The 13,599-nt window shown below is 38.7% G+C and overlaps 1 protein-coding gene across 3 annotated transcripts in view; it reads left to right on the top strand.

The window, feature by feature from the left end:
* The window catches only part of FARSB (phenylalanyl-tRNA synthetase subunit beta), a 69,225-nt gene that overhangs the window by 36,020 nt on the left and 19,606 nt on the right, over positions 1-13,599 (top strand). For 2 of the 3 annotated variants that reach the window (XM_038585869.1, XM_038585871.1), the window contains one exon: positions 10,591-10,746. The exons of the other annotated variant lie outside the window; for it this stretch is intronic. In XM_038585869.1, coding sequence (XP_038441797.1) covers positions 10,591-10,746 — 156 coding nt within the window. The remainder of the gene's footprint in view (positions 1-10,590; positions 10,747-13,599) is intronic. 3 annotated transcript variants of the gene reach the window in all.

Below are 13,599 nucleotides of genomic sequence, written 5' to 3'. Positions count from 1 at the left end.
CCTACCTTTAGCAGTTTTATTGGCACATGGCCAGTCTTCTTTCATCTATACTCCAGCCTACTTCCCCGTGTTGTTTTGATGTAATTCCTAGACATCTTACCATTTCACCAGCAGACACTTTATTATGTATTTCCAAAAGATATGTGTATTTAAAGATAAAAGATACCACTTTTGTTTCTTAAAAATAACCCATCCAGCAGCCTGGGTGGCTCGGCAGTTTAGTGCTGCCTTCAGCCCAGGGTTTGATCCTGGAGTCCCGGGATCGTGTCCCACATCAGGCTCCGTGCATGGAGCCTGCTTCTCCCTTTGCCTGTGTCTCTGACTCTCTCTCTCTCTCTGTCTCATAAATAAATAAAATCTTTAAAAAATAATAATAATAACCCATTCACTTGGTGTTTAAATTTTCCCAATTGTTTCATAAATTTAGATTTCATGATTGATACAAATCCATCCAAGCAAGATATTGAGATATTTGGTTGCTCTCTCTTCTTTTAGTGGAAAACAAATCTTAAAGAACTTAACATTTATGAAGAACCCTGTTAAAACCTCAACTTGGGCACCTAGGTGGCTCAGTAGGTTAAGTGTCTGCCTTCAGCTTAGGTCATGATCCCAGGGTCCTGGGTTTGAGCCCCATGTCTGACTCCCTGCTCTGCAAGGAGCCTGCTTCTCCCTTTCCCTCTGCCATGCCTCCTGCTTGTGCTTGCTCTCTCTGTCAAATAAATAAAATTAAAAAAAAAAAAAACAAAAAAAACTCGAAGTATGATGAAACATTTTCTTCTATCTTGAGGTTTATGCGCATATCATTTTTAAGTATTAGATATCTTGTCATTCCAGTTTAGCAGTGGCTATTCACCATCACTCTTGTACTAGTTATTGTAAATGTGTTTTACCAGGTTTTGTCTTGACTACAGGCTGGACTTGTTGCTTGGCCCACCATTTGGAACTCTGAGGTTCTTTAATAGACGTATATTTAGAGTAGTACTTAAACCGGATTGCCAGAGCTGTCTGTCAGACTTACAGAAGTCTGTTTGGAGCTGCATATGAGATCATTTCTTGGTGAGCAGTACCATCAAAAGACTGAATTCCTGGCAGTATTTCTCTGGTTCCTTGGATTGAACTCTCTAAGTCCTAACCATGTTTATTCAGGAGTTTTACTCCAGAGTGCAAAATTCGGAGTGTGTTCTTTATCAGTTGTCAACAGCAAAGGCCTTTTTCTCAGCTTCTCCTGAAGAAGATAATATGGCATTATTCTGACTACCCCGAGTAGTCAACAACTATGGACTGTAAATGAGCCTATCTTAGGTAATAGAGCCATGCCACTTGACTATATGTGGACCTTCCATAGCAAACTTTTCAGCTAAAGCTGGATTCCATTTGCTCCCCAGGATGCAGCCTTGTCTTCAGTTAACAGCATCGCCTTGCATTTGTATGGTGCTTTATAATTTTCAAGAATTTTTAAAAATATACCATTTTTCTTTTGTTAATCTATCTTTTTGAGGCAGATAGGATCAAAAGACATTGTCCCTACCTAATATATAGGAAAACTAAGACCAGTAGTAATTTGCCCGAGGCTGCATAAATTTTGGACTTAGAGATAGGGCCAGAATTTGGTCTCTGTGCATATATCCTTAGAGAATAAAAGTTTATTTTACTATCCATCTACGTGGAATCTTCTCTGGGTAGCCAGTCTGTGGTAGAAATCAGAAAACATTCATAGGGCCAGCTATAAGTAGTTCTGAGTGTTCTTGTTCTTCAAATCCTCCATTGGTACAGATAACTAAGAACTTGTTAGAATTTTAGTGTCAAATTTTTCTGTTAACTTCGACTCCTTTCCTTTTATCTTAGCTCTTTGAATTGTAGGTTTTGATCCTTGGTGATCCAGGCATATTTACAAATACAGGGTAGGGTTAATTATACTGAGTTTCCTCAAAAGTTTTATGTTTTGGTGTTCCCAAGTTGGGGATATATTTATAATTGTTAGATCTTCTTGTTGGATAGACCCCTTTATCATGATATAATGCTCTTCCTCCCCTCTTGTTACACTCTTTGGTTTAAAATCTAGTTTGTCTGATATAAGTATGGCTACTCCGGCTTGCTTTTGTAACATCCATTGCATAATAAATGTTTCTCCATCCCCTCACATTCAATCTCCAGGTGTTTTTAGGTAAACAAAATGAGTCTGTTTCCTCAGAAGTATTATTGTACTATTTCTGTAGTAAGCCTCCTTCCTAATGGCAAGGGCTCCCTACAGGGCTCTGCAGGGCTGGGCATGCTTACAAGCAAGCAGCTCAGAGTCTGGAGGGTGAGGAGCAAGCTGGGGTCCCCATGATTACCATAGGAAATTTTCACTGTAAGTGCGCAGCACTTGACTATATTGAAGTCCTTGGTAGGGATATCTTCACTGTTTTTTCTATCATGTGTCTTTTGGGAAGGCCCAGACATAGACTCCACTCTGCCCCGAGACCCATGCTTGTAGATAGCCTCGCCTGTTGAGAGCAAACTGTTGTGCTGCACAGGTGCTGTAGGCCGTCGTTTAGTAAGTCATCCTGGTGATAACCCCAGAAACCTACTCTGTATACTTTTTTTTTAAATTTTTATTTATTTATGATAGTCACAGAGAGAGAGAGAGAGAGAGAGAGAGGCAGAGACACAGGCAGAGGGAGAAGCAGGCTCCATGCACCGGGAGCCCAACGTGGGATTTGATCCCGGGTCTCCAGGATCGCGCCCTGGGCCAAAGGCAGGTGCCAAACCGCTGCGCCACCCAGGGATCCCTACTCTGTATACTTTTTAACTCAGATTTCCACTTCTGCACTTTGTTTCATCAGAAGGAATAGTTTTCGTCTCTGTAGCAGACCTATCTTATTTGGGTTTTTAGTTGTGATTATTCCACTGTTTTCCCCATGGGAACATTTTTATCTGACATCATTTTTGCCTGTTGTCTTGTACTTATGGTTTATTTTCTTTAAAATTTTCTATCCTGTTAGTAAAATTTGAGGAATGAGAAGAGGTCAGTGTGCTCAGTAAGTTTACCATCTTAAAAACCTAAGATTGCTTTGGGGTGTTTTCTCTCTTTAGGTAGACCTGGATTTTATGTCATAACAAATAGCTTTTCTGATGGATTATTCTACATATGTACAAGTGGACTCCCTACTTGTCATTCAGTGTGTACACTATGTATAGAGGATTCTGTAGGAAAGGCAGCATAACACATGGATTTACTTAAGACTGTACAGCCAGCACGAGTACTTGGTTTTGAGTCATGGTTCTGCCACTAATGAGCTGCTTAACTTTCGAGAGTTTATTTAATTTCTGTGTGCCTGTTTTCTCATCTGTTGCAATGAGGATGACAATAGCACTAACTAGATTTTTTTGTAAGGATTAAATGAAATTGCATTTTTAAAAGTTCTAGCCATGTTATAAGCACTGTTTCAGGTCTTTTTTTACTGCTAGAGTGTCAGCAGTCCCTAGGGCTGGATACGTAGCATCCTGGTCTATGGTAATTTTCTGCGAGAATGATTTGGAAACTTCTGGCCATTAAAGGGTTAATGTCCCCTTGCGGACACTAAAAATGAGGCACTTGGAGCTCATTTTTATCCTAAATTTTGATTTAACTGACTTCTTATCTTTTTTAGGGTTTCAAAACCAAAATATACTGATAGGGCAATTTACTAAAAACAGGAATGTTATGTTTTTAGTCATTCATTACCTACTTCTCCTGAATGAATGAATTGAGCACATATATTTCACTGCCTTTCAAACCAGTAAGCATTTTTCTGTTGGATTTTTTTTTTTTTTTAAGATTTTATTTATTTATTCATGAGAGACACACACACACAGAGAGGCAGAGACACAGGCAAAGGGAGAAGCAGGCTTCATGCAGGGAGCCCAACGTGGGACTTGATCCCGGGTCTCCAGGGTCAGGCCCTGGACCAAAGGTGGCGCTAAACCACTGAGCCCCCTGGGCCGCCCCTCTGTTGGATTTTATATTAGCCATTTCCTCCTAAATATTCAAACTGTTTTGAAAAAGAAAAATCTAGACCATTAAGTGAAATGATAGATTTCCAGTAATGTATAACATCCTAGATTTTCATTAGTGGGGGCCATACCCAAAGTGCTGGTTCAGAAGGGGAGAAATGTGTGGCAAGGGTGAGCAGGGCACTCTCATTCATTGTACTGGCAAAAAAGTCTGTTTGTTTGTTTTTGTTTTTGTTTTCTTTGCTAGGGTCTGGTTGGAATATAAGAGAAAGAGTTTCCCGTCTTGAGGAAGACGGACTGGTAAATGGGTTTTTATAGGTGGGTTCCCTGATAGCACACAGGAGTGACAATTGCCACTGACTTGTTCTCTAACATTAAGGAAAATCCCGGCTCTCAGCCTCCTGTCAGTTTTGTGTAAGCAGGCGTATCTTCCACAATGGAAACAAAAAAGGAATCTATGCTGGATTTCAATATGCCTCTCACAAATTTTGATTTACATTCCTGTAAGTGTAAATGAAAGCCTCCTAGCTCCTGTTTTCATGCTTGACCTCATCAGACAGTTTCTTATGCTCTGGTGGACTTTTTGGTTGACTGTCCATGTCTGAGACTGTCAGGCCAGCAGCCTCTTTAGCAACTAAGTCAGGCACACTTCTCAGATATTAAGACTTCCACTTGAAGTCCGACACATTCCAATTCTTTGAGGCTGAGCCAGTCACTGCATTTGTTGAGCTGTAAGATCCAAAGTTGCTGCAGTGTTGTTAAAAATTAGTCATGACTCTGGCAACTAAGCTGATTTATACCTTTTGGGCAGGGTGGCATGTGTCTTTGGAACAAGAAGTTAAATGCGGACTCTGCCGTGGGGTAAATTTTCAGCTTTATAACGGAAGTCAATAGAAGCAACCTTGGAGCTATCAAATAAGGCTGCTGTGTGAGTTATTGATTGGTTTCAGTTGTCCATCCTTTCATTGGATGTCAAGAATAACTAAACTATAAACAAAATAGTAAATTACTTTAGAGGAGCAAAGGACCTACTTATAAATTGCTAATCTGTGTGCCCAGAAAAGCAACTATATTTTGCAAAGTCCAACATTCTGGCTTTTTAATATTAAAAGCACATTGAATCCTGCCTCCACGGTTTATTTCCTGATGGTCCCTGAGACTGCCAGCATGCCTAGAAGCTCCCTGGGATGGCAGAAGAGAACACATCACTGGGTTGACCCCAAGGTTAAAAGGGACCATAGCTTCAGAAAGAGAACTTAGTTTGGCTTTGTAAAGGGTATAAGGTCATTTAAAGGTAGCATGATAGAGTCGTCCAGTTGTCAGTTTGACCGACATCTGTAGAGAATCGTGGTAGTCAAATCGCCACGCACTTTAGTGTGAACTACTCGAAGACTTTGAGTTTTCGTATTCTAGCGGATGGAGTAGTAGGTTACAGGCCCTTGATGACGTGGAAGGCTACAGTTCCCTCACTTGCCTTAGCAAGCATTCTCACTCCAAGCCTTTGCTTCCTGTGCAGACCATTCCTGCTGTCTCCAAAGCATTGCTACAGTCTGGTACAAGCTGCATTTTATCTGCCCCTCAGATTGTTCCGGTAGTTTCTAAAATGTCACATTCTTCCTGAAGCTTTTTTTTCTTAAAAATTTATTTATTGGAGGGCAGGAGGGAGCACACGCACAGGAGCAGGGGAAGGGGCAGAGGGAGAGCTCCCCGCTAAGCACAGAGCCCAGTGTGGAGTCAGTCCCACCACCCTGAGATCATGACCTGAGCCAAAATCAAGAGTCAGATGCTTAACCCCACTGAGCCACCCAGGCACCCCCTTCCTGAGGTTTTTCTAAATCAGAGTGATCTATTTCTTACCCTGACTTGTTTAAATGTGGAAATCAAATCTTTTAATGTTAATCACAATATATGAGATTCTAATTCCTTTTTCCTCCTTGGGCCACCGTGGCTGCATAGAACATAAGTAATTCACTGTTCTATGATTTGGTTTGTTCTTCCAGTTTGCTCTTTCTACCATTCATGGATCTGTTGTATATTATAACCTACTGAATATAAGGGCCAGATCTTTATAGTTTTTTCCGTAATTCTTTGCTTGATAAAGAGCCCAGTAAGTGTTTTCATTGTGAGCTTGTGAAATGCTTAAGCTCTGAGAAACTGTCGATTAATTCTGTAGCCATCAAATAATGGAAGATTATTTAGCATCCACATGTGGAATGCAGTTTTCTGAGGAGAGCTTATGTCATCAGTCTGGATTAATTTAATTTTACTACTTCATATTTTTGGCATGTAGAATTTCCAATTAATAATTCAAAAAATATGGGTGTAAGGAACATTGACGTTAACAATACTTGAAGTAGCATCATTCTCCTGTATGATGGCATCTTAATTGTAAATAATATCATTTTTAATATGGAAAGTTATTTTAGTACATTTAGTTCCACATAGTTAAAATCTGCAAACGTGAGTATAATATGCTCTGTCATGCATTGCATATCATATTTTTTTAATAGATAAAAATCCATTCCAGGTTTATGTTAAAAGCCAACCCATAAGGTTATAACTTTTTCCTTCATGCATTGAGAAGGTCATAGATTCCCCCCCACACATTAATTTCTTGGCTTTCAGCATTACAAAATAAAAAACAAAAAACCTTGTTTTTTTGGTGTTATAATACACAAACTTTGGTGTTATAATACAGAAATTTTAAGGGATCATTCTTGTTTTATGTTCTTAAAATTTATTTGTGCCACCTTTAAAACTTTCATGGATATATATTAAGAGTAATTCTGTTCTTTTCATATTAAAGTACATGTATCCAACTTCTCCCTAATCCTTCTCTTAAAATTAGTTGCCAGATATTTTCTATGCACATACAACCATTTATTTTACATTTCCCTGTATAGCTGTAGATAACAGATAAACACTTCTAGTGTTGGGGTGCCTGGCTGGCTCAGTTGGTTAAGTGTCTGCCCTCAGCTTTGGTCATGATCTCAGGGTCCTGGGCTTGAGCCCTTTGTGTAGCTTCCTGCTGAGTGAGGAATCTGCTTCTGCCTCTGCCTCCCACTTGTGCTTTGTCCTCTCTCTCTCTCTCTCTCTCCAATAAAATCTTAAAAAAAAAAAAAAAATACTTTCTAGTGTTCACACAGAGGGAGTTATGCTTTACCTGTCCTGTACCTACCTTTTCCCTATGAACCTTCTGTCCATCTCATTCTTTTTAATGGCTATGTAATATTCCATTGTGTAGCTGCATTATAATCCAGACTATTATGAATATTTAGGTTGCTACCAGGTTTTTGCTAACATGTCTGTTGTAATGAATATCCTTGTACCCTTGTACTAATTTATATTTGTAGAAATAGAATTGGTCATTCCATAGGTAAACACGTTAAATGCTTGCTGTCTTAAATTCTTTTCCTTTTTTTTTTTTTTTTTTTACAAACTTACAGCCCTATCACCAACCAGTGTATAAAGGTTCCTTTTTTCACATATTAGTTTTTAGGGTGTATGTCTTTACAGGATTCTTGTAGCTACTGTGAATTATTTAATATTACATTGAAATTCTTAGGGAAATATGTAAAATTTGCCACATTAGCTATAATCTCTTAGGCACCAGTATTAAAGAAATGGATTGGATAGAATGCATTAAAAATCAGGGTGCTTCATTTTATTTTCTCAGTCTTGGCCAGACTACAGACTACTAATCTCATGCTGTCAGCCACTGATTACTGTGGAAGCCTTTTTGGTTTTTCAGTAGCCTTTCTCCTGGCATCTATATTTAGGCCTTCAGGTGAATATGAGAATAGAGATGGAGTTGTTTTCTTGAAGACTCTGCCCTTTTCCAGGCTGTCCATATAGAATAATATAACCTTAACACCCTTAATTTGCTTCTTATCATGGGTACTTTAGTAGTGAAAGAGGATCTACACCAAGCAGGGGCCCATTTGAAAAATTTGAGTTGTAGGCAATAGTTTTACTTTACTGAGGGACATCATGTACCATTCTTTTTTTTTTTCTCCTCTTTTAAAAAATCATTTGGCGTGTTCTTTCAGCTTATAAACTTGTAGCTGGCCACCCCCCTCTGTCCTTTGGGTGGTTTAGATCAGCCTCTCCAGGCAGTACTTTGAAGTCTGCAAAATACATTGGTAATTTAGGCTGACATACTTGGCAGGCCCATTTAAAAAGCAGGATTGTTTGATGGCATGACACAAGAGGTCTGTTAACTGAGTTTTAAAGAACTGAGGCATTTCCAACAAACCCTTATTTTGGCATGAAATTTAAATAGTTCTTACTTTGTGGCATTCAGTGAGTGAACTTCCTGTGATGTAATATGGTCCCTCAGTGCAAAATACTAGGAAATGAGAATTTTACTATACCTAGCAGTTTCTCCAAGGGAGTAATGGGTGGAACTGAATATGTGGTTATTTCCTCCTTTAATTCAATTCGGCTACAGTAAAAGAGATATATCAGCAAGATGGGAGGAAGGAAGTCTAGAGGGAGTAGTAACACTTGGGAAATGTGGAAAAAATGGCCAATCAGTGGTGGGAGTTGGAGGGGCAGCCTAAATAGTTTCTTACAAGGCCCTAAAAACCTGCAGCTTTTCTTTAATATTGGAGAATCGAGTCCAGAAATACATAGCTCATTTGTGTGCGTGTGTGTGTGTGTGTGTGTGTGTTATGCAAACATCTTGAAACCTTCCTTGAATAGAGTATAATTTTAAGTCCTATATTTTTTTATTTTAAGTTCATCCATCAACTAGTTCTAAATTCTAAGTCTTTAAACCAGATGTTGCTCCTTTTATCAGAAAGGTAAGTTTTACGTAGTTTGGAGATCAGGAAAGAAGTATTTCAAGGCACAAAGCTTTCCAGTATGTTGCTAAGCTGTCTGAAAGCTGGCATTACTGTTGGGCTCTTCTCTCCCAGCAAAAATGGAACAACAAAGTAGTTTGAATACATGTCTGTGTGTTAAAGTGGAAGCATGTGACACCAACAAATGGGTACCACATGGCAAAGATACCCAGGAGCAAGTCAGTAATATGAAAGGGATAATTTAGTTCTGTTTCATTTCATTTTTTTCCCTTCAGGGAGTATGCGTGTATACGCGAGCGTGTGTGTTCCTTCAGAGAAATCAAGCCCCTCATTTTAGTTTATGCATGTGGTTGGTTTAGTGAGGTTTATGCCTGCCTGGTTTTAATATTAACCTTTATTCTTACACCTTCAATTAGAGCATTTAGATATACCAAATCTCTTCTGATGGTTTCACCTTGCAAATGGAAATGATAGTGACAGTGATACAGAACTTCCTTTCCAGCATCAGCTGGCTGACTTCAAATGTGACCCACTGTCTGGGTCTGGACCTGGTTAATAGTTTTGTGTGTGTGCTTACCTCCCTTTCTAGGCTTTAGTCATTTATTCAGAAATTAATTGTTGAGGGTTTAGTCTGCAGGCCCTGTGCAGGCTTTGACCATCTCCCTCTAGGGATACCTAGAGCGGAGTGCCCTGAACCCAGGAGGCACTAAAATGTTACATGGCAAGAACAATTATTTCTCACGTGTGTTGGGTCAGAAATTTAACTCCAAATACACTTTCCATGAGTTTAACAATCCTGTTGATGCCTAGAAAGGATAGTTAATGGACTTCAAAAATACAACACTTGAGAATACTAAAGTAGGTGACCTATCAAAACCAGTTCAAGAATATACATCTTTGACTATATTAATTAGGTATATATCCATACTTAAGTTTGCTCTTAGATTGTTTTCACCTAAGTTCTTTAGAGGTTTTCTCCTCTAAATCCTTTAGAGACTTAGAGATTTCCAGAGTTTAGTAGAAAGAACATGTGTTGTAGAGCCGGTCAATACTGGACAAATTCTGCTTTTATAACTTATTAGCTATGTAACTATAGTTTGCTTTAACCAGTTGGCTTGACGCTGGGCAAAATCTTTCTGAGCCTTTGTTTCTCCATTTTTTTTTCCTGTCCTATTTTATAGAGATAATAAAACCCACTTTTACTTTTTGTCTTGCAAATTAAATAAGATTAGAGATAGAATGATAGGTACTAAGATAATTGGTTGTTAGTTTCCCTTTTCACCCCATTTATGTGCTCACTTTTATATTACTTTAATAGTCTCTTAAAATACCCTTGTTTTATTTGGTGACCTGGAAGGTAAGAGACCTTTTATATTTTGTCAATGGGAATGGCTAAGGGAATAAATCTATGGAAGAACTTTAGCTCAATATGTACTAATATAAATGTAACATGGTTTAAGAAGACTGTAAAGCAAACATTACTGTGACCAAACTAACAGAGTATTGCCAGTATCTAAAGCTTCTTGTAAGGCTCTTCCCCATCATATCACTACTCTTTACCTAGAGTAATCACTCTCCTAACTTTAGTGATAGTTATTCCCTTCTTCACTTCAGTTTTCCAACCTATGTGTGTTCTTTAAACAATATAATTTAATTTAGACTTTTTGAGCTTAATGGTCTCTTTTTTTCCCCCAATATGATAAGCATTTGCTCTAGCTCTTAAGTTTCATAAAGATGCTTTTTAGCCCCAGAGTACTTTCTTAAGTAATGGTCACTATGGCCTTGTGGCCAATTCATTTATTTTTTTCAGATGTAGGTGCAAGAAACTACAGGCATCTCTGTGCTGTTTATTACAACAAGAATCCTGGGTTTGAGATAATCCATGGGCTACTGGACAGAATTATGCAGTTGCTTAATGTACCTCCTGGTGAAAAGAAGGGCGGATATGTGATCAAGGCATCAGAAGGTAGGACTGATCAGCTGAAACCAGAGTTAGTGATAATGTAATGAAGGGTCCAGGGCTCTTTTTTTGATAGTTTTTCAGTTTAGGGTGGGGAAGTGGGAAATAGAACTTCATTTCATTTAATTTTTAGTATTTTCCAGAAAACATTCCTTTTCCCTGCAGCATCTTAGAGAAATGCTTGTAGAGCTCTTTCTAGTACTACACAAAATACTTTTGTTCCAGCTGGGTGTGGTAGCCCTCAGTAATTGGCACCATCAAGCCACCAGCGCTATGGTGAGACTTCTGAACTCAGAAGTTCAGACTGGAAGCTTGGAGAACCTAAACTGATTATTTTCTCAAATGCTACATGTCTATAGCTTTTTTTTTTTTTTTTTTTTTTTTTACATGTCTATAGCTTTTAAGGCAAAAAGCCTGACAAATTATCCTGAGAGATTTCACATGTTAATGAAGTCATAAGATTGACTGAGGAAGAGTGAGAATCCTCTATAAAAGCCCAAGTGCAGTAAAATGTGTTGGAGGGTTTAAGTTAGGCTAACAGGATGGGGTATATGTACTACTAACGCACCTGGCTTTGCATCATGTGAGGAGTTCTGAAGTTTTTGCTTTTCGTATCCCTAGAGTTTGAATCTGAGTTTGTTTTGTTAGGGACCCAGAAACAACTTGAAAGAAATATTTGACCACTTGTTCCTACTGCTTACCTGACAAGTTTTTATAATTATTTGGCATCTTAAATTTCTAACAAAACATTTTTTTAAAAGTGTTAGTTGGCACATATAGTGGTTTGAAGTTTGTTGGAGGATATATTTTTGTTTTTGTTAGATTTTTCTTAGTCCTCATAGATTTTCTTTATTGGTTTGATTTTTTTTTTTTTTTAACTTGAAGACTTATTTTGAAAATGCAATAATCCTGAAACATGGGCCTTTTAGGTTGAAGATGTGTGAGGCTATTTATTATTTATTTATTTTTTGGTTATTTTTTTAAATGAAATTGAGAGATTAAATATGGCAGAGAGTTACGTTTTCTTCCACATCTCTCATTAGTAATGATCCAATGAAAACGTGTTATCCTTCTAGAACTCTGGAGTTTAGAACTGGATCTTGGAGTTGAGCAGGTACAATTTCCTGGTTTGACAGTGAAGGAACCAGGACTGGGCAGGTCGAGTGAGCCCAGCTGCGTGTCAAAGCTCCTGCTGCCCAGTGCTGCTCCTACAGCACCAACTTGCCTGCCTTAACGGTCCCTTTGCTAACCCATTCACCGCTTTGCTCTTCTAGCATTCTCTTTCAAGATGAGGTCATCCAAGTGAATAGCAATCTGAAAGCTGATGTGGCACATCTTTTTACCTTCTGAAGTCTTAGAAACTTCCCTTCATAAACAGATTAACTGGATAAAAATCAGTTCTCTGAAACAGATTATGCCATGTATAGGAGTCCTTGATTTTTTTTCTTCAAAGGTTACAAAGAGCTAAAATGGTAAATTGGAGCATAGACTGTTATGGATAGGATACTTATGTATAACTTTTATATTAATGAAGTGCCTTGAGGTTTCCAAAGAGGGAAATAGTGCAACGGAGGGCACCTGGGAGAGGATTAATGAGCTTCTGGGAAGTCAGATGGGCATTTGAAAGAAGGAATAGGTGGAGACAGAAAGCAAGACAGGCCGCATGAGCAAAGATAAGTATAATGGGAAACATGGTCTAGGTCAGGAGGAAGCTTAAGACTACAGCTAGAGTTCTGATCAGCACGGGAGTTTTGACCTGCTCCGTTTCCGACCTGGGCCAGTTCACCCCTCCTTAGGCAACCTGGTGGTCCCCCGCTCCCGGGAGGTCACCATATTGATGCCGAACTTAGTGCGGACACCCGATCGGCATAGCGCACTGCAGCCCAGAACTCCTGGGCTCAAGCGATCCTCCTGCCTCAGCCTCCTGAGTAGCTGGGACTACAGGCGCGCGCCACCGCGCCCGGCTACAGCTAGAGTTCTGGATGCCAGAAGGATTTTAGCTAATCGGGGAAAATATTGAAGTGGGGTTTTTTTTTGTTTTGTTCTTGTTTTTTGTTTTGCAAGTAAGTGATAGGACTTAGATCCATACATCTGAGGGATTAATCTGGCAGCAGTATGGAGGTTGGGTGGCATAGAGAATAGGGGTAAAGAATGGTTGGAAGGTATTAGAGCATATACTGTCATATAGCCTATACTAAACTATAGTGTGAGGGTGTGGACTGGAACATCAGCACCGGGCATCGCTATGTCAAGGAGAAGACTGACTTAAACTTCTGAAGGGTAGGAGCTACAGCACTTAGCATTTGGAAAATTTCATCGATATGTGCTGCTTGGAACCTTTTATAATACTAACCAGAATGTGTCAATCTTCTTAAAAGTCAGATTTTTATAATTCTAGATCTATAATAATATTTAAATCCTTTATTGTTTTGGTGTTAAAATATGTAATGCTTAGTACTTAATTTCCCTAATATGTAGATGTCTGTTTTGGTTTGGAGTGTTTTTTTTTTATTATTAGAAAATGCATTCATAAACTTCAACCTTTTCATGTGGTTGTAGATCTTCATGTTCAGTTTTTTAGACCAAGTTGTTACTATGGTTTTGATTTAGTATGAGGACAGAGTCAATATTCTCTTTCCTTTTGAATTTATTTAGGCTTTCATAGTAGAATATTCTAATGTTTTAACGTTTTGACATTTATGAAATGCCCTAGATTTAGGAGTTTGAAAAGCTTTGGTATAGCTTCTTTATGTATATGGGTGGCCTGGACCAATACATACTTAAGTATATCTAAACTGGCTATTTTGGGAAAATAAAACAAGGTATTTACTTCTGCTGCCCCATCACCAGCATTGGCCA

The sequence above is a fragment of the Canis lupus genome, chromosome 37 (assembly GCF_011100685.1).
Source record: "Canis lupus familiaris isolate Mischka breed German Shepherd chromosome 37, alternate assembly UU_Cfam_GSD_1.0, whole genome shotgun sequence".
Classification (NCBI taxonomy): Eukaryota; Metazoa; Chordata; class Mammalia; order Carnivora; family Canidae; genus Canis; species Canis lupus.
This window is presented reverse-complemented; position numbering and strand designations above follow the sequence as displayed.